The sequence below is a fragment of the Ipomoea nil genome, unplaced genomic scaffold (assembly GCF_001879475.1).
Source record: "Ipomoea nil cultivar Tokyo-kokei standard unplaced genomic scaffold, Asagao_1.1 scaffold0302, whole genome shotgun sequence".
Classification (NCBI taxonomy): Eukaryota; Viridiplantae; Streptophyta; class Magnoliopsida; order Solanales; family Convolvulaceae; genus Ipomoea; species Ipomoea nil.
Genome location: NW_017616730.1, coordinates 3,528,326 through 3,541,627, shown reverse-complemented (window position 1 = coordinate 3,541,627; position 13,302 = coordinate 3,528,326). Strand labels below are relative to the sequence as shown.

Here is a 13,302-nt window from a genome sequence, read left to right as displayed (position 1 = left end):
CCCGCCCAGTGAAAACGCTGCCGTTTTCTTTATGGCTAATTTGTTGCCTATTTTTTCGAATCAATTTTATTATACATATAAATAATAAATACTAACTGCAACAAATAATTGTGTTTGTATTGGAATTGAAAACTAAAGCTATATTTAGAACCCCTTTTGGAGTCCCAATTCACTTGGAATCTGTTCAGCCGTCGATGACTTAAATGCTACTAACAAAGCATATGGTTATATGTAAAAATCTTCATCGAATACATACATATTAGAGATATATTACATATATATTACATATATAAGCTACGGCTATCCATAAATATATATATGAATTCAAATTTTTTGCAGCTTTCCATATGTGTTGTTTCTTCTTCCCAGATATCATCATAATGCATCTGCAAACGTGCGTAAAGGTGGTTTGATCTCAGCCTTCAAAACTTGGCTCTATAAAAACTTGGTACGACATCTTCATTCTCTACCACCATTCTCATTTTGAAGCTACGTTTGATTCACTTTTCTTTCAAATTTGCTGTTTCTGAAAATCTGCCAATGGCTCCACTCTACATTCTAGGTAAAGACCTGAGGATATCTACATACAAAAAGGCAATAAGATTAAGACTGGTTCGAACTTATAATGTACCAGAAGGGAGAAATTCAGAAGCAATCAAAAGCCAAGAATGTTTGTTTCATGACAGTGAGGTAATCTATTTTTTTCCAGTACAACTGAAAATCTTAATTACAAAAATGTTAAACCAAACAATTATTTCTGTCTTTTTAGGGCACATATGTTCATGGGAATATTCCAAAAGATTGTGTCGATCAGTTTTCTAAACTGTTGAAAGAAGGCAAGGTTTATGCTATAAAGGATTTTGCAGTAATCTCACACTACTATCAGTACAAAACCACTGATCACACATACATGATTAGATTCACTCATGAAACTCATGTGGAGAGACATAGGCGAAAGGGATTTCCCAACCTCATGTTTCGGATTAAGTCTTTTTCGGACTTAATGTCTGGTAGTGTGTCTGACAAGCATTTGATTGGTATGATTTATATATTTTCTATTATTTCTTTTCTCTATCTTATATTTACTATGTTTTATTTTTCTAATTTATTCTTTTTTAATGGCCTTATTTTCATTATAGATGTCATTGGAATAGTTGTGGAGTTCTACAGTCCTAAACAACTCACCATAGCTGGTTTTCCTTCCAAACTTCTCGATTTTCTTATTGAAGATGGCCAGTAAGTTTCCTTTCTACTTATTACCTACTTTTTCAGTTGGAAGTATAGTAGTCAATCCTTAATTCCCTATTTAAACATACTGAGATTCTAATAATCCTAATAATATTTCAATAGTTACAGTACTGCTTTTCTGTTATATATAGTAGGATTTAACATGCTCTATTTTAATTTAATAGGCCTTAAGGAGAACATTCATAAATACTGAAAAAAAAAGTAGACATAGAGTATACAACTTATCTTTAACTCTAATGTTTCAATCTTCTGTTCTTCATGATAAGCCATCTTTGAATTTTAGGCTTAGTTCCAGTCCTCTTTTAGATTTTCTCCACTGTAGTAATCAACTAAAAAAAATTAGGATTTAATTAAACCAATAATAAATACTTAAAAAGATTTCAATAATAGACATACAGTATAAAACTTAGCTTGATTCTGCTATGCTCCAATCTTCGGTTCTTCATTACAAGCCCATCTTTGAATGTTTGGCTTAGTTACAGTGCTCTTTTAGCTTTGTTTCACTGTATTAATCAAGTAAAACACATAGTATTTAATTAAAACATTCATAATTACTGAACAAAAAAAAAAAATTAATAGACTTTAGTATATAAAAAACTTATCTGATTTTCTTGATTTTTCACAGGTCAAAGTATGTTCTTGATAATCCAATCTGCTGTTTTCCATATTAGCAATTCAACCTTTTTATTTTTTTGGCCCAACTGTGATTTCTGTACAAAAACAATTACTAATCATACTTCACTTATTTATCAAAGTAAAAAAAAAAAATTAAAAAAACATCTTAGCTTAAAAAACATTTTTCATTACTCAATTCAAACACATACTCTATAAAATGCATAATAAAACAAATAATACACATAAGAGTAAGGTTTTCTGATTTTGAGTAATAATTGTATCTGATTACAGCTTAATTTATCTCAATTTTAGGGGATGTCGTATTAAGTGTACAGTGTGGGATCACCATGTGGATACTGTCATCGATTATTTCAAGAACCATGTTGAAGGTCCTTTGATTATTTTGCTGCAACTTTGTCGAGCAAAACAATTGGACAGTAAGTGCAGTATATATTTTTTTTCATATATACTTTTATTCTTTGTTCTGATTTTAAGTTACCCTTTTCCCATTTTGTAGATGAAGTCAGACTTTCCAGTTCCTACAATGCTACACAAATATGGTTCAATCATGATTGCAAGGAATTTAAGGAGTTCAAAGATAGGTAATGCAACTTCATTTCTTTCACTAATCACCTATCTTAAATAAATTCTTACTAAATTGTAAATCTCTACTTTTATTCAGTTTGAAGGTTGCTCACAGCCCACCAAGAAGCATACAGAGTTTGTCTGTGATGTCTTATGTCAATAGTGCAGAAAATTCTAAGTCTCCAATGGTAGTTACCACTATCAAGGATCTTTATGAAAGAGCAGAGGTACTATTTTACCTAATTTTAGATCTACTCTTTAGTTTAAATCATAACTTAACCATTAACTAAAATTTTTAATCTAACAGGAAGGATACTATTGGGTACCTGCAAGGATTGTGTCCGTTGAGAGTACCAGGAATTGGTATTACCATTCCTGTAGATCGGATGGCTGCTTTAAGAAGCTGAACATGGAGGATGGAAGTCTGCAATGTCAAACATGTCGTGCAAAGTGGCAAGAGGGTACCTTAAGATACAAGCTGGTTGTTAGGGTAGGTGACAAGACAACTGATGCTCCATTCCTCTTATGGGACAAGGAGGGCTGTGAAATAGCTGGGAAGACTGCCTACGATCTCCGGACCAAATACTCAATGGTAAATAAATTTGCAATCAAATTGAAATTTATATATATATATAATCTATACATATATTTGCTACTTAACTCTTGGTTATTTAAAAATATTTTTCCAGGATGGCTCTCCACTACCAACTGGTATGGAAGAGGTTCGTAACAAAGCAATGGTTTTTAAGGTTTCTGCTAAAGCCGATCATTTCAAGAACCGAGCCATGCCTATACCAGTTGTCGGGATAACCTATGATGCCGAATTAGTTCACCATTACTGTCCATCTTTGGTTGATGATCAGGACCACCTATCCATCATGCTTGATGAAGATGACCAAGATGGACAGTCTGAAGTAAGCACTAAACTAATGGTCTTACATTGAACCAAAACAACATTGACTTAAGTATACTTATTTCTTAAACAGGAATCTGAATCTGGAGATGAGGCCAGTAGCCCAAATGTGACTCAAACTAAGAAGCAAAGGACTGCTGAAAATAATCAAGCACTGGAAGTAGCAGAAACTAAAAGAAACCTGATTGATCAATTCTCCTCAACTAAAGATGTTAAGAAATCAAAGCCTGTTGTCGTCAAACTGGAGAAGAATTGAAAGTGAAAGACCTTAATTGCTAACTCTCTGTTTTAAGGGTTTAATGATGGACAATTTTCACTGCATAGTGGTTTAGTTGTATGGATTTGATGTATTTTCTAAACCTATTTTGATAATATGTACTGTGAAGTACATATTATATGTTTTGGATCATTTTAGAACCTAATCATTTGCTTTAAATTTTATGTTTTAAAAATAGTTTAGCTGCTCTTTGTTATTGTTATTTGTGTATTGCCTAACATTTTGCAGGTAAGAAAACACAGATGTCAAGCAGATTTAATGCAAAAGTACAAGATCAAGCAGTCCACAAATCATCTTTCAGTTGTCTATCCATCAGATTAGCATGAGATTTAGATATAGTAATTAAATATGCTAGATCCATACAGTAATGTACTTTGTTGACAATTGTATTACCTCAACTATCACTTTGTACATCACAGACTGTTAGTAGAAATAACATATTATATCTTATAATTATTCAAAGGCTTTCGGTTGTGAATAATGCTACAAATTATAAACAGTTTGCCACTACATTTGGTCATTTTGATCTTTATATTTTTTGAAACTTAGACACTAATCAAATGTACTCACAAATAAAACAATTGCATATACGTATTTTAATACATATTAATTATTAAACTATAAAATACTTTGCTACAAGAAGAAGTAAATCATTTTTTTGTGTTTGGAGCTGGCAACTAAATGAAGTCCTTTACATTTGTAGTCAAATCAAGATTGTAACTGTATATAACAAGTTTACAAAGAAACAAAAACAACAATTTTGAAAGTACAGATTAATTTTTCCCCAATGCCCCATTTCCTAGAGAGAAAGCTATAACTCTACTAGCTAGCTGGCTGCTCCTAAGGCTAGGCTTCCTGGAATTTCTTCCAAGAATCACAGATTTCTTTACTTCTCCCACAATAATTCCAACTGAAAAAAATTTAAGCAGCTACCTCTTTTTGAAAAGGACAAAGTCTTTATTTTCAACACCTTTATTTTGTAATGGCTTTTTTTTCAGCATAGGATACTGAATCTGTTTAAGATTCCAGCAGTCCATGTCTGGAAACATTTAAAAAGTTTACAACTGATTAGACACATCAACAAATTGAACCCGGTTCTACAATGTGATGTATTTTTGATCAATTATCACCCAGTAGTATGTTGAAGAAGGCTAAGGCTGTGGTATTAAACAAAAAAAGTTGTAGACATTTCTTTTAAATTTTTTTGTAATGTTATTCACTTTACCATTACAAATCTGTCTTTTACAGCTTTACACACCAACTAATGATTTTTTTTTGAATCAATTCACTATACTCACTATTTATTTCGGTCCTTTTCCTGTACTTTAAAGCTAGATAATTTGAAACATATGTTGTTAATATATCATTCTGTACTCACTCCTTAGATGCTTACAAAAACTATAACCTAGAATGTTTGGCTTTTAAAGAAAAGATTAAAGAAAATAATAGAACACACTGTTCAATCTCAAGTATTTTCAAATTCATTCACATATGTTTCAAAATATATAATATTACATTTGAAAATGGAAATTTCCAGTAAACGGCAATCGGACAGTATTACAAAAACAGGTACAATCATGACTTCCCTGGTCTTCTTCAATCTTTCTTTCATCTCTTCTGATTCAGTCCTCATTCCAAATCACTAATATTAAACTACAAATTCTACAACATCTTAAGTAATTTCATAAGTGGCATCAGAAAGTAATATCATCATTTGCCAGTTTCTCAAAAAATCATGTTAGAATTGAACTACAATAAAAAAAAAAAATTGAATAACATAGTTCATTTGCGATAAAGCCAAAATCCTAACATATAAATAAAAACAAACAGATTTACAAATGTAGTCAATTAGATGGCAGTTGTAATCAATTTTGAAATCCACAAAATAGACATATACAAATGTAAAATTGAATAACTGATGGACTATGGCTTTTATACTTCCCAATTACAGTAATCATTAGTTTTAACCAAATCCCAATGCTTTGTAATTATACTTTGAAATTAGACATTCTCAGATTCAAATTGATGAGATCACTGGACAAATTTAACATTCACCTAAAATCACCACTTACACAAACACACTATCCAAACATACTCAGTCTAAAACAATGCGGAAATTAACTTCATCAATAATCATCGGCGCAAAAAGGAAGAACACACTATCTAACCAAGGTACTTTAAATAAAATTTCAAACCTGTATTACTTTCATACTCTTATTTGTATTACATCATTGCTTTTGGTGGGAGATTTAGAATCTGCATGCTACTCCATCTTGCTTATATAATTAGATCTATAAGTACAACCTGTTTAATCACAATTAGAGAACAGTTTATTTAGTTCAATGGTAAAAATTAGTATTAGCATAATAATAATAATGAAATTAATAGAATGATTTCGAAATCTTGCAGTTAAGAAACGTTGTAACAGTATTTGATTATAAACTAAGAACTATCATAATGTTTATGCAAATGATAACGTGATATTTATACTCATATAGACAAATAATATATTAAGAACAAAAAAAAAAATCGGCAAAATGTACTTATCTTAAGAAAGGCTGTTTTTTCCTTCTCTTTGGCATGTGAGGACGCCGTTGCTTCTGACAGAATTAAACCCAGTTTAGGCTTAGATTTCCATAAACATAAGAACTCCTTCGACGGAATTTCTACCGCTTTAGGGTTTCAATTTTTGGCTTTTTTCATATGTTTTCTGGGTTTCGAATAACAAGCTAGAAGTAATCAACAAAACTAGCAAGGATATCGGAACTAATTTGGCGAACAATATCTCGGTTTAGGGTTTCGATTAGTCCGATAAAACTTACACGATCAAAGCTTTTCGTGTATAGAGCTTTGAAAATGGGGATTTAGTGAGCTTAAGGTCCCTCATGGCTTCGATTTCCATATCCGGTCGTCGCGATTAGGCAATCGAAACCAAAACGCGAAGAAGACGGATGGAGGATCGGAGACCACAGAGCGAGGATGAGAGGGGATGAGGGAGAGTATGTTTGGGGAGTCGGTCGGCTGGGGTGGGTTTTGATGGGTGGGCCGTAGGGAGTTATGGGCTGGGTAGAGGGTTTAGTAAATGGGTATATATTTAGACTATTGTTATATTGTTATTATTATATAGTAGGATTATATTATATAGTAGGATTTGTTATTATTAGTGTTAGTAGGATTTATTATATACTCGGTTTATTTTATTTAATATTATTTATTATATACTCTATTAATATTATTTATTACTGTCAGTATAGATTCTCTTTTTAAATAAATGAATGATCTTGAAAAAATGTAAATTAAAAGTATAACTTAGTGACATTAATAGTATGTAAAATTGAACATGTATTTAATTTTTTATATTAATATTTAAATTGTTTTATAATTATAAATATGGTTTATATTTTTGTTATATTTGTTTAAAGTAATACATACATTCATATACTTTTGTTTCAATAAGTGGCGTATAAATAATTATATTATTATAAATTGTTTAATTGGTTACAATTTCTGTATTTTTTTTTTTACAGAAAATGATTCGCCGGAAAATGTAACATTGAACACACCCACAACGCCCGTGTTGCCTGGTAAAATGATTTCTCTCGAATTTTTGTGTTTGTGTAATTGTTTTCACATATATCAATTTTTATTAACATCGACCAAATTTATATCGTTTTTTTTTTTTTTTTTTTTTTTTTTTTTTTTTTAGATTCAACTTATTGGTTCTTTAAATTATTACAATCTTTTTGTAGACTATTCAATCCCAGTACAGTCCACAAGCTTTAGATCTCAACTTACATGCATTAATTCAGCAACTCAAAATAAGAAGCGTGTAATTCAGGGACATCGTAATAGGCTTCCACCGCAAAATCTCAACTCTAGCAATGGTATGAGCAATTATAATTCTAAAACGATATAATCTTTTTTGTACTTTTTTAACTTTTTATTTTTGGTTGACTTTCCGTTAGTAATTCTTACCAACAATCATTTCTTTTCAAGTCAAAGTTATACACTTTTAAAATGCATTCATGGTCTTGGTTAACTGTGTATAGTATATTAAATATTTTATATTATATCTCTCTAATATAAGTTATTCTAATAGCTTTGTTGTTTTTATTTTTCATAATAGTTTGCCAAAATTATATTGAACCAAGTACATCGCGATCAACCGTCGTGGAAGTTACACGGCTGGAAGACAAAGAAATTCGAAGGCCTTTAGCAAATTTGACAAATGGTAAATTATATAAAACAATTCAATTCTTTATTATAATTGGAATACAATCAGTTACATTTTGATAATTGAATAATTGAATATTCGTATTTATTTGCATCTTTTAGTTAGTACACCACAGTCATGCGTTGTGGATCAATGCGGGTTGTCGCAAAATATGGAAATGCAACGTCGATTGATTGCAGATTTTGATAACGCGGTCCATGATACTACCTCAAAGTTGACAATTCGTACTGGTGGGTAATATACTATTAATTAGATAAAATATTTGAGTTTCATACTAACACTTACTTTTGGTCTATAGATTATTACGGTGATGTTGGTGATCAAATGTATTCCTGTCAGCACTGTGGAGCTATGTTTTGGTTAGAGGAGCGCGTTAATAAATCAGCCGGTGTTCGGAATCCAAAATATTCACTATGTTGCAGTCATGGAAAGATCAAGTTGGCACCTACATATTGTCCACCTCCTGCAATAGTGCAATTGTTCTTTAACCAAGATCAAAAGAGTTCACATTTCTTGAAAAATATTCGGTCCTTTAACAATATGTTTTGCTTTACTTCCATGGGTGGCAAAATTGACAGAGCAATTAACAATGGTTGTGCACCACCAGTCTTTAGACTACATGGTCAAAATTTTCACTTAATGGGCAGCTTGCTACCAGTACCTGGAGATCGTCCAAAGTTTGCTCAATTGTATATTTATGATACTGAGAATGAGATCAACAATCGTCTAAGTGCACTTGGGTAAGTTACGATCAGACATACATTACTTTAAATGATCATGAGCATGTATTTGCATCAATTCAACTAAATTTATTGATTTTGTTTTTTGTAAACAGGGATGATGATTCTACGACTACATTGCATTGTGAAATTGTTAAAGACATTAAGGATGCATTAGATGAGAATAATGTTTTGGTCAAGAGTTTTCGCATGGCAAAAATGGAGATGGAAAGTAATCCTAGAAGAGATATTAAAATAAAACTCATCGGAAGGAGGAACAAAGATGCAAGGACATATAACTTGCCACAGGTTGGAGAAGTGGCTGCTCTGATTGTTGGTGATTTAGATCCAAACATGGGGGAAAGAGATATTTTGGTGGAATCTAAAGCTGGTCATTTTCAGAGAATAACTGAATTACATCCATCCTATCTACCATTGCAATACCCATTACTCTTTCCTTATGGTGAAGACGGTTACAGAGAAGACATACAGTTTAACAATGTTGCAGGTCAGAGTTCGAATGCAAGAAGTAAACTTAGTCCCAGGGAGTATTTTTCATTCCGTTTGCAAGATAGGTTCAACGAAATGTCAACATTGCTTTATTCTAGAAGGTTGTTTCAGCAATATTTGGTAGATGCTTATACCATGATAGAATCCGGACGCTTGGTTTATATTAGGACTCATCAAAAGTCACTGCGATGTGAATCATATAAATGTTTGACAGATGCGTTAACACGTGGTGAAGTAGATCCTACAGCCCAAGGAAAGCGTATCATTTTGCCATCGAGTTTTACAGGAGGAGCAAGATATATGGTGCAGAATTATCAAGATGCAATGGCAATTTGTAGATGGATTGGTTATCCAAGTCTATTTATTACATTCACATGTAATCCCAAGTGGCCTGAGATTGAAAGGTTTTTACAACCAAGGAATCTCAAATCTGAAGATAGACCAGATATTATTTGCCGTGTGTTTAAAATGAAATTAAACGCACTGATAAAAGAGATCCAGAAAGAAAACATTTTTGGAGTTGTTGATGCAGGTACTTTGTTCTATTTAATTACAAAATTTTGTTTGTTAACCATATTAAGCATATTTGAATTATAAGTTTTCTATGTTTCAATCTGCAGTAATTTACACAATTGAATTTCAAAAAAGGGGATTGCCACATGCTCACATTTTGATATTCTTGGCAAAGAGCAACTCTTATCCTACTGCAAAAGACATTGATATGATAATATCTGCTGAGATCCCAAGTGAATTGTGCGATCCAGAATATTACAAAGCTGTGGAAGAATTTATGATGCATGGTCCATGTGGTGCAGCGAGGAAGAATTCACCTTGCATGGTCAATGGTAAGTGCTCTAAATTCTACCCCAAAAAATTTGTTGAAAGCTCTACAGTGGATTTTGATGGATATCCGATATATCGCCGTAGAGATAATGGTCGTACAATAAGGAAAAATGGAATTGCCCTTGATAGTAGATATGTAGTTCCACACAATAGACATTTGCTGATGAAGTACAAAGCTCATATTAATGTCGAGTGGTGCAACCAATCTAGATCAATAAAGTACTTATTCAAGTACGTCAACAAGGGTAATGACAGGGTCACAGCTGAATTTTACAATAGTGCGGTGGAAGAATCTACGGGAAAGGTTATAGATGAAATCAAGATGTACTATGACTGTAGATATATTTCGCCCTGTGAGGCTGCTTGGAGGATATTTGCATTTGACATACAATTTAGGAATCCATCTGTTGAGCGTTTGAGTTTCCATCTTCCAAATGAGCATTCAGTAATATTTCACGATGATGATTTGGTGGATGATGTTGTAAATCGGCCAACGGTAGCACAAAGCATGTTCACTGCATGGCTAGAGGCGAATAAAAGTTATGCAGAGGCGCGGCAGTTGACATATTCACAGATGCCCACTAAATTTGTTTGGAAAAAAGATAAAAGGGAATGGCATCCAAGGCAGAGGAATTGGGCAATTGGTCGAATCTTTTATGTGCCCCCAAATAGTGGTGAAATCTTTTATTTGAGATGTTTACTTAACATTGTTCGAGGACCAACGTCATTTGATGATATTAAAAAAGTGGATGGCGTACAATATAATTCATTTAGAGATGCATGTTATGCACGTGGTTTAATTGAAGATGATAAAGAGTATGTCGATGCAATCAGTGAGGCAGCAGTTTGGTCTTCGGCACATTCCTTAAGAAAATTGTTTGTTACACTATTGACATCGAATGCAATGTCAAAGCCAGAAGATGTGTGGGAGGTGGTCTGGCATTACTTATCAGATGATGCTGAATTTACGTGTAGAAGAAACATCTCAACTTCAGGTAATAATTAATTATTATCTCATATGTACGTATCCATTTTTTGTCTATAATATCTTACAATTTTGTTTTTATTTTTAGATCTAATTCTCAATGATTCTCAAAAAAAGAATTATGCATTGTTTGAAATGGAGAAGTTGTTGAATGCTTGGAACAAATCTCTAGCAGACTATCCACCGATGCCAATGCCAGATCAAAACGGTGATTTGTTTCAGGGAAATAGGTTGTTGTTCGAGGAAATGTCATATGATCGGGAAGCTCTAAGGCATGAACATGATTCTTTGGTTCAGAAACTAACTGAGGAACAGTTACTCATCTATAATAAGGTGGTTGCAGACGTCCAGTCAGAGATGGGTGGCATGTACTTTGTGTATGGTTATGGTGGTACAGGCAAAACCTTTTTGTGGAAGACACTTTCAGCAGCTCTAAGGTCCAAAGGTGAAGTTGTATTAAATGTTGCGTCAAGCGGTATAGCTTCATTACTTCTGCCTGGTGGACGGACTGCACACTCTAGATTTGCTATACCAATTTCTGTTAATGAAGATTCCACTTGCAACATTAAGCAGGGAAGTGCACTGGCTGAATTGATCATCAAAGCCAAACTTATTATTTGGGATGAAGCACCGATGATGCACAAACATTGTTTTGAAGCATTAGACAGGACAATGAGAGATTTAATGCGTTTCACAAATCCTAGGAGCTCAACGATGACCTTTGGAGGTAAAACAGTTGTTTTGGGGGGAGACTTTAGACAAATTCTTCCAGTTATTCCAAAAGGTACTAGACAAGATATAGTACAAGCCAGTATTAATTCTTCTTACTTGTGGAATAATTGTGAAGTTCTTCGTTTAACGAAGAATTTAAGATTGCGAAGTATTAGTGATGAAGAGGAGGTTGAGAAGTTAGGTTGTTTTGCCAAGTGGATTGCAGATGTAGGTGATGGAAATGTTGGGGAAGACAATGGTGTTGATTGCAATATAATGATTCCTTCATCCTTTGTATTGGAAAATGAGGGCGATCCCATTAGACAAATTGTTAACAGCACATTTCCAGATTACCGTTCTGGAAACATGGATGCAAGACAACTCGAGAGTAGAGCTATTCTGGCTCCAACATTAGATGTTGTAGACGAAGTGAATGAATACATGAACGGTCTGAATCAAGCCTCATCAATAACATATTTGAGTTGTGATTCTCTTTGCAAGTCAGAGGCAAATGTTGATATGCAATCTGAGGTACACACAACAGAATTTTTAAATAGTTTGAGATGCTCAGGAGTCCCCAACCATTGTTTAACTTTGAAAGTTGGTACTCCAATTATGCTGCTGAGAAATATAGATCACTCACTGGGACTTTGCAATGGTACAAGGTTAGTAGTCACACAACTGGGAAATCATGTTATTGAGGCACAAATCCTATGTGGCAACAACGCAGGTACAAATGTGTTGATACCAAGGCTATCTTTGACTCCTTCAGACCCAAGACTTCCATTTAAGTTTCAAAGAAAGCAGTTTCCAGTTATGTTGTCATATGCAATGACAATCAACAAAAGTCAAGGTCAAACGCTTTCACAGGTTGGTTTGTTACTCAAAAAACCAGTTTTCAACCATGGCCAGTTATATGTAGCAGTTTCTAGGGTGAGTAATCCTGACGGTCTTAAGGTGTTAATTTGTGGGGAATCTAGAGGCCTTTTAAACAAAACTCAAAATGTAGTTTACAAAGAAATCTTTAATAATGTGTAATTTTTTTATGCTTATGGAACGCCAATATAATATATTTTGTCTTTTTATTATGTCTACAACTTTATTCGTACTATATATATATATACAATATACCAAGCTTTTATATATTACATTATAATATCATGGCCGTGCATCGCACGGGTGCAATACTAGTTATAAATAAGGTTAGATTGTAATTAATTTTTTTTTTTTTTTAAAAAAAAGAAAAAACTCTTAACTTTCGCACTACGAAAGTCATGAAAAAAAGGTGGTAGTACATTTATTTATCGACATTTTCTTGAATGACAATTCTTTTTCTCTCAAATACTGAGTATTGAACCATTGAGCTAAGTTGAATTATTCTTCTTTGTGTGCCGTAGAGTTTAGACTAAACCTTATTTATTTATTTGGTTTATCCTCTACCTGTTTGATTTAACGAATGGGTGACCATGAGGTCATCCTTGATTTAATCAAATTAATGTTTAACAAGAAAGCCGTTGCCATTATTTATTTATATAATATTTGATGTTCTAATTTAAATAATTATATATCGATTCATATATTCTTAATATATTACAACAAATCCATTTTGTACATCGCACGAGTGCAAATACTAGTTAAAGTAAAAACCAAAAACATAGTACT

General features: G+C 32.9%; 2 protein-coding genes and 1 long non-coding RNA gene across 8 annotated transcripts; 2 read left to right on the top strand and 1 right to left on the bottom strand.

The window, feature by feature from the left end:
* Positions 1 to 513: 513 nt before the first annotated feature.
* LOC109163482 lies at positions 514 to 6,175 on the bottom strand. 6 transcript variants are annotated; one of them, XR_002051288.1, is made up of 4 exons: positions 5,834 to 6,175; positions 2,775 to 3,019; positions 1,645 to 1,751; positions 514 to 1,577 (listed from the first exon to the last, which is right to left on the bottom strand). It is a non-coding gene; the product is annotated as an uncharacterized LOC109163482 (long non-coding RNA). The 6 variants fall into 6 exon arrangements; XR_002051289.1 differs by having other exon boundaries at positions 514 to 1,751; positions 2,775 to 2,823; positions 2,914 to 3,019; XR_002051279.1 differs by having other exon boundaries at positions 514 to 1,751.
* On the top strand, positions 3,136 to 3,888 carry LOC109163473. Its single transcript, XM_019312226.1, has 2 exons — positions 3,136 to 3,362; positions 3,435 to 3,888. Exons 1-2 carry the CDS (start codon positions 3,162 to 3,164, stop codon positions 3,615 to 3,617), a joined length of 384 nt encoding a protein of 127 aa, XP_019167771.1. The 5' UTR covers positions 3,136 to 3,161; the 3' UTR covers positions 3,618 to 3,888.
* Positions 6,176 to 8,023: 1,848 nt separating the features above from the next.
* LOC109158985 lies at positions 8,024 to 12,678 on the top strand. Its single transcript, XM_019306946.1, has 6 exons — positions 8,024 to 8,102; positions 8,171 to 8,231; positions 8,520 to 8,612; positions 8,708 to 9,633; positions 9,722 to 10,939; positions 11,018 to 12,678. The coding sequence occupies exons 1-6, from the start codon at positions 8,024 to 8,026 to the stop codon at positions 12,676 to 12,678; spliced, it is 4,038 nt and encodes a 1,345-aa protein (XP_019162491.1).
* Positions 12,679 to 13,302: the final 624 nt, after the last annotated feature.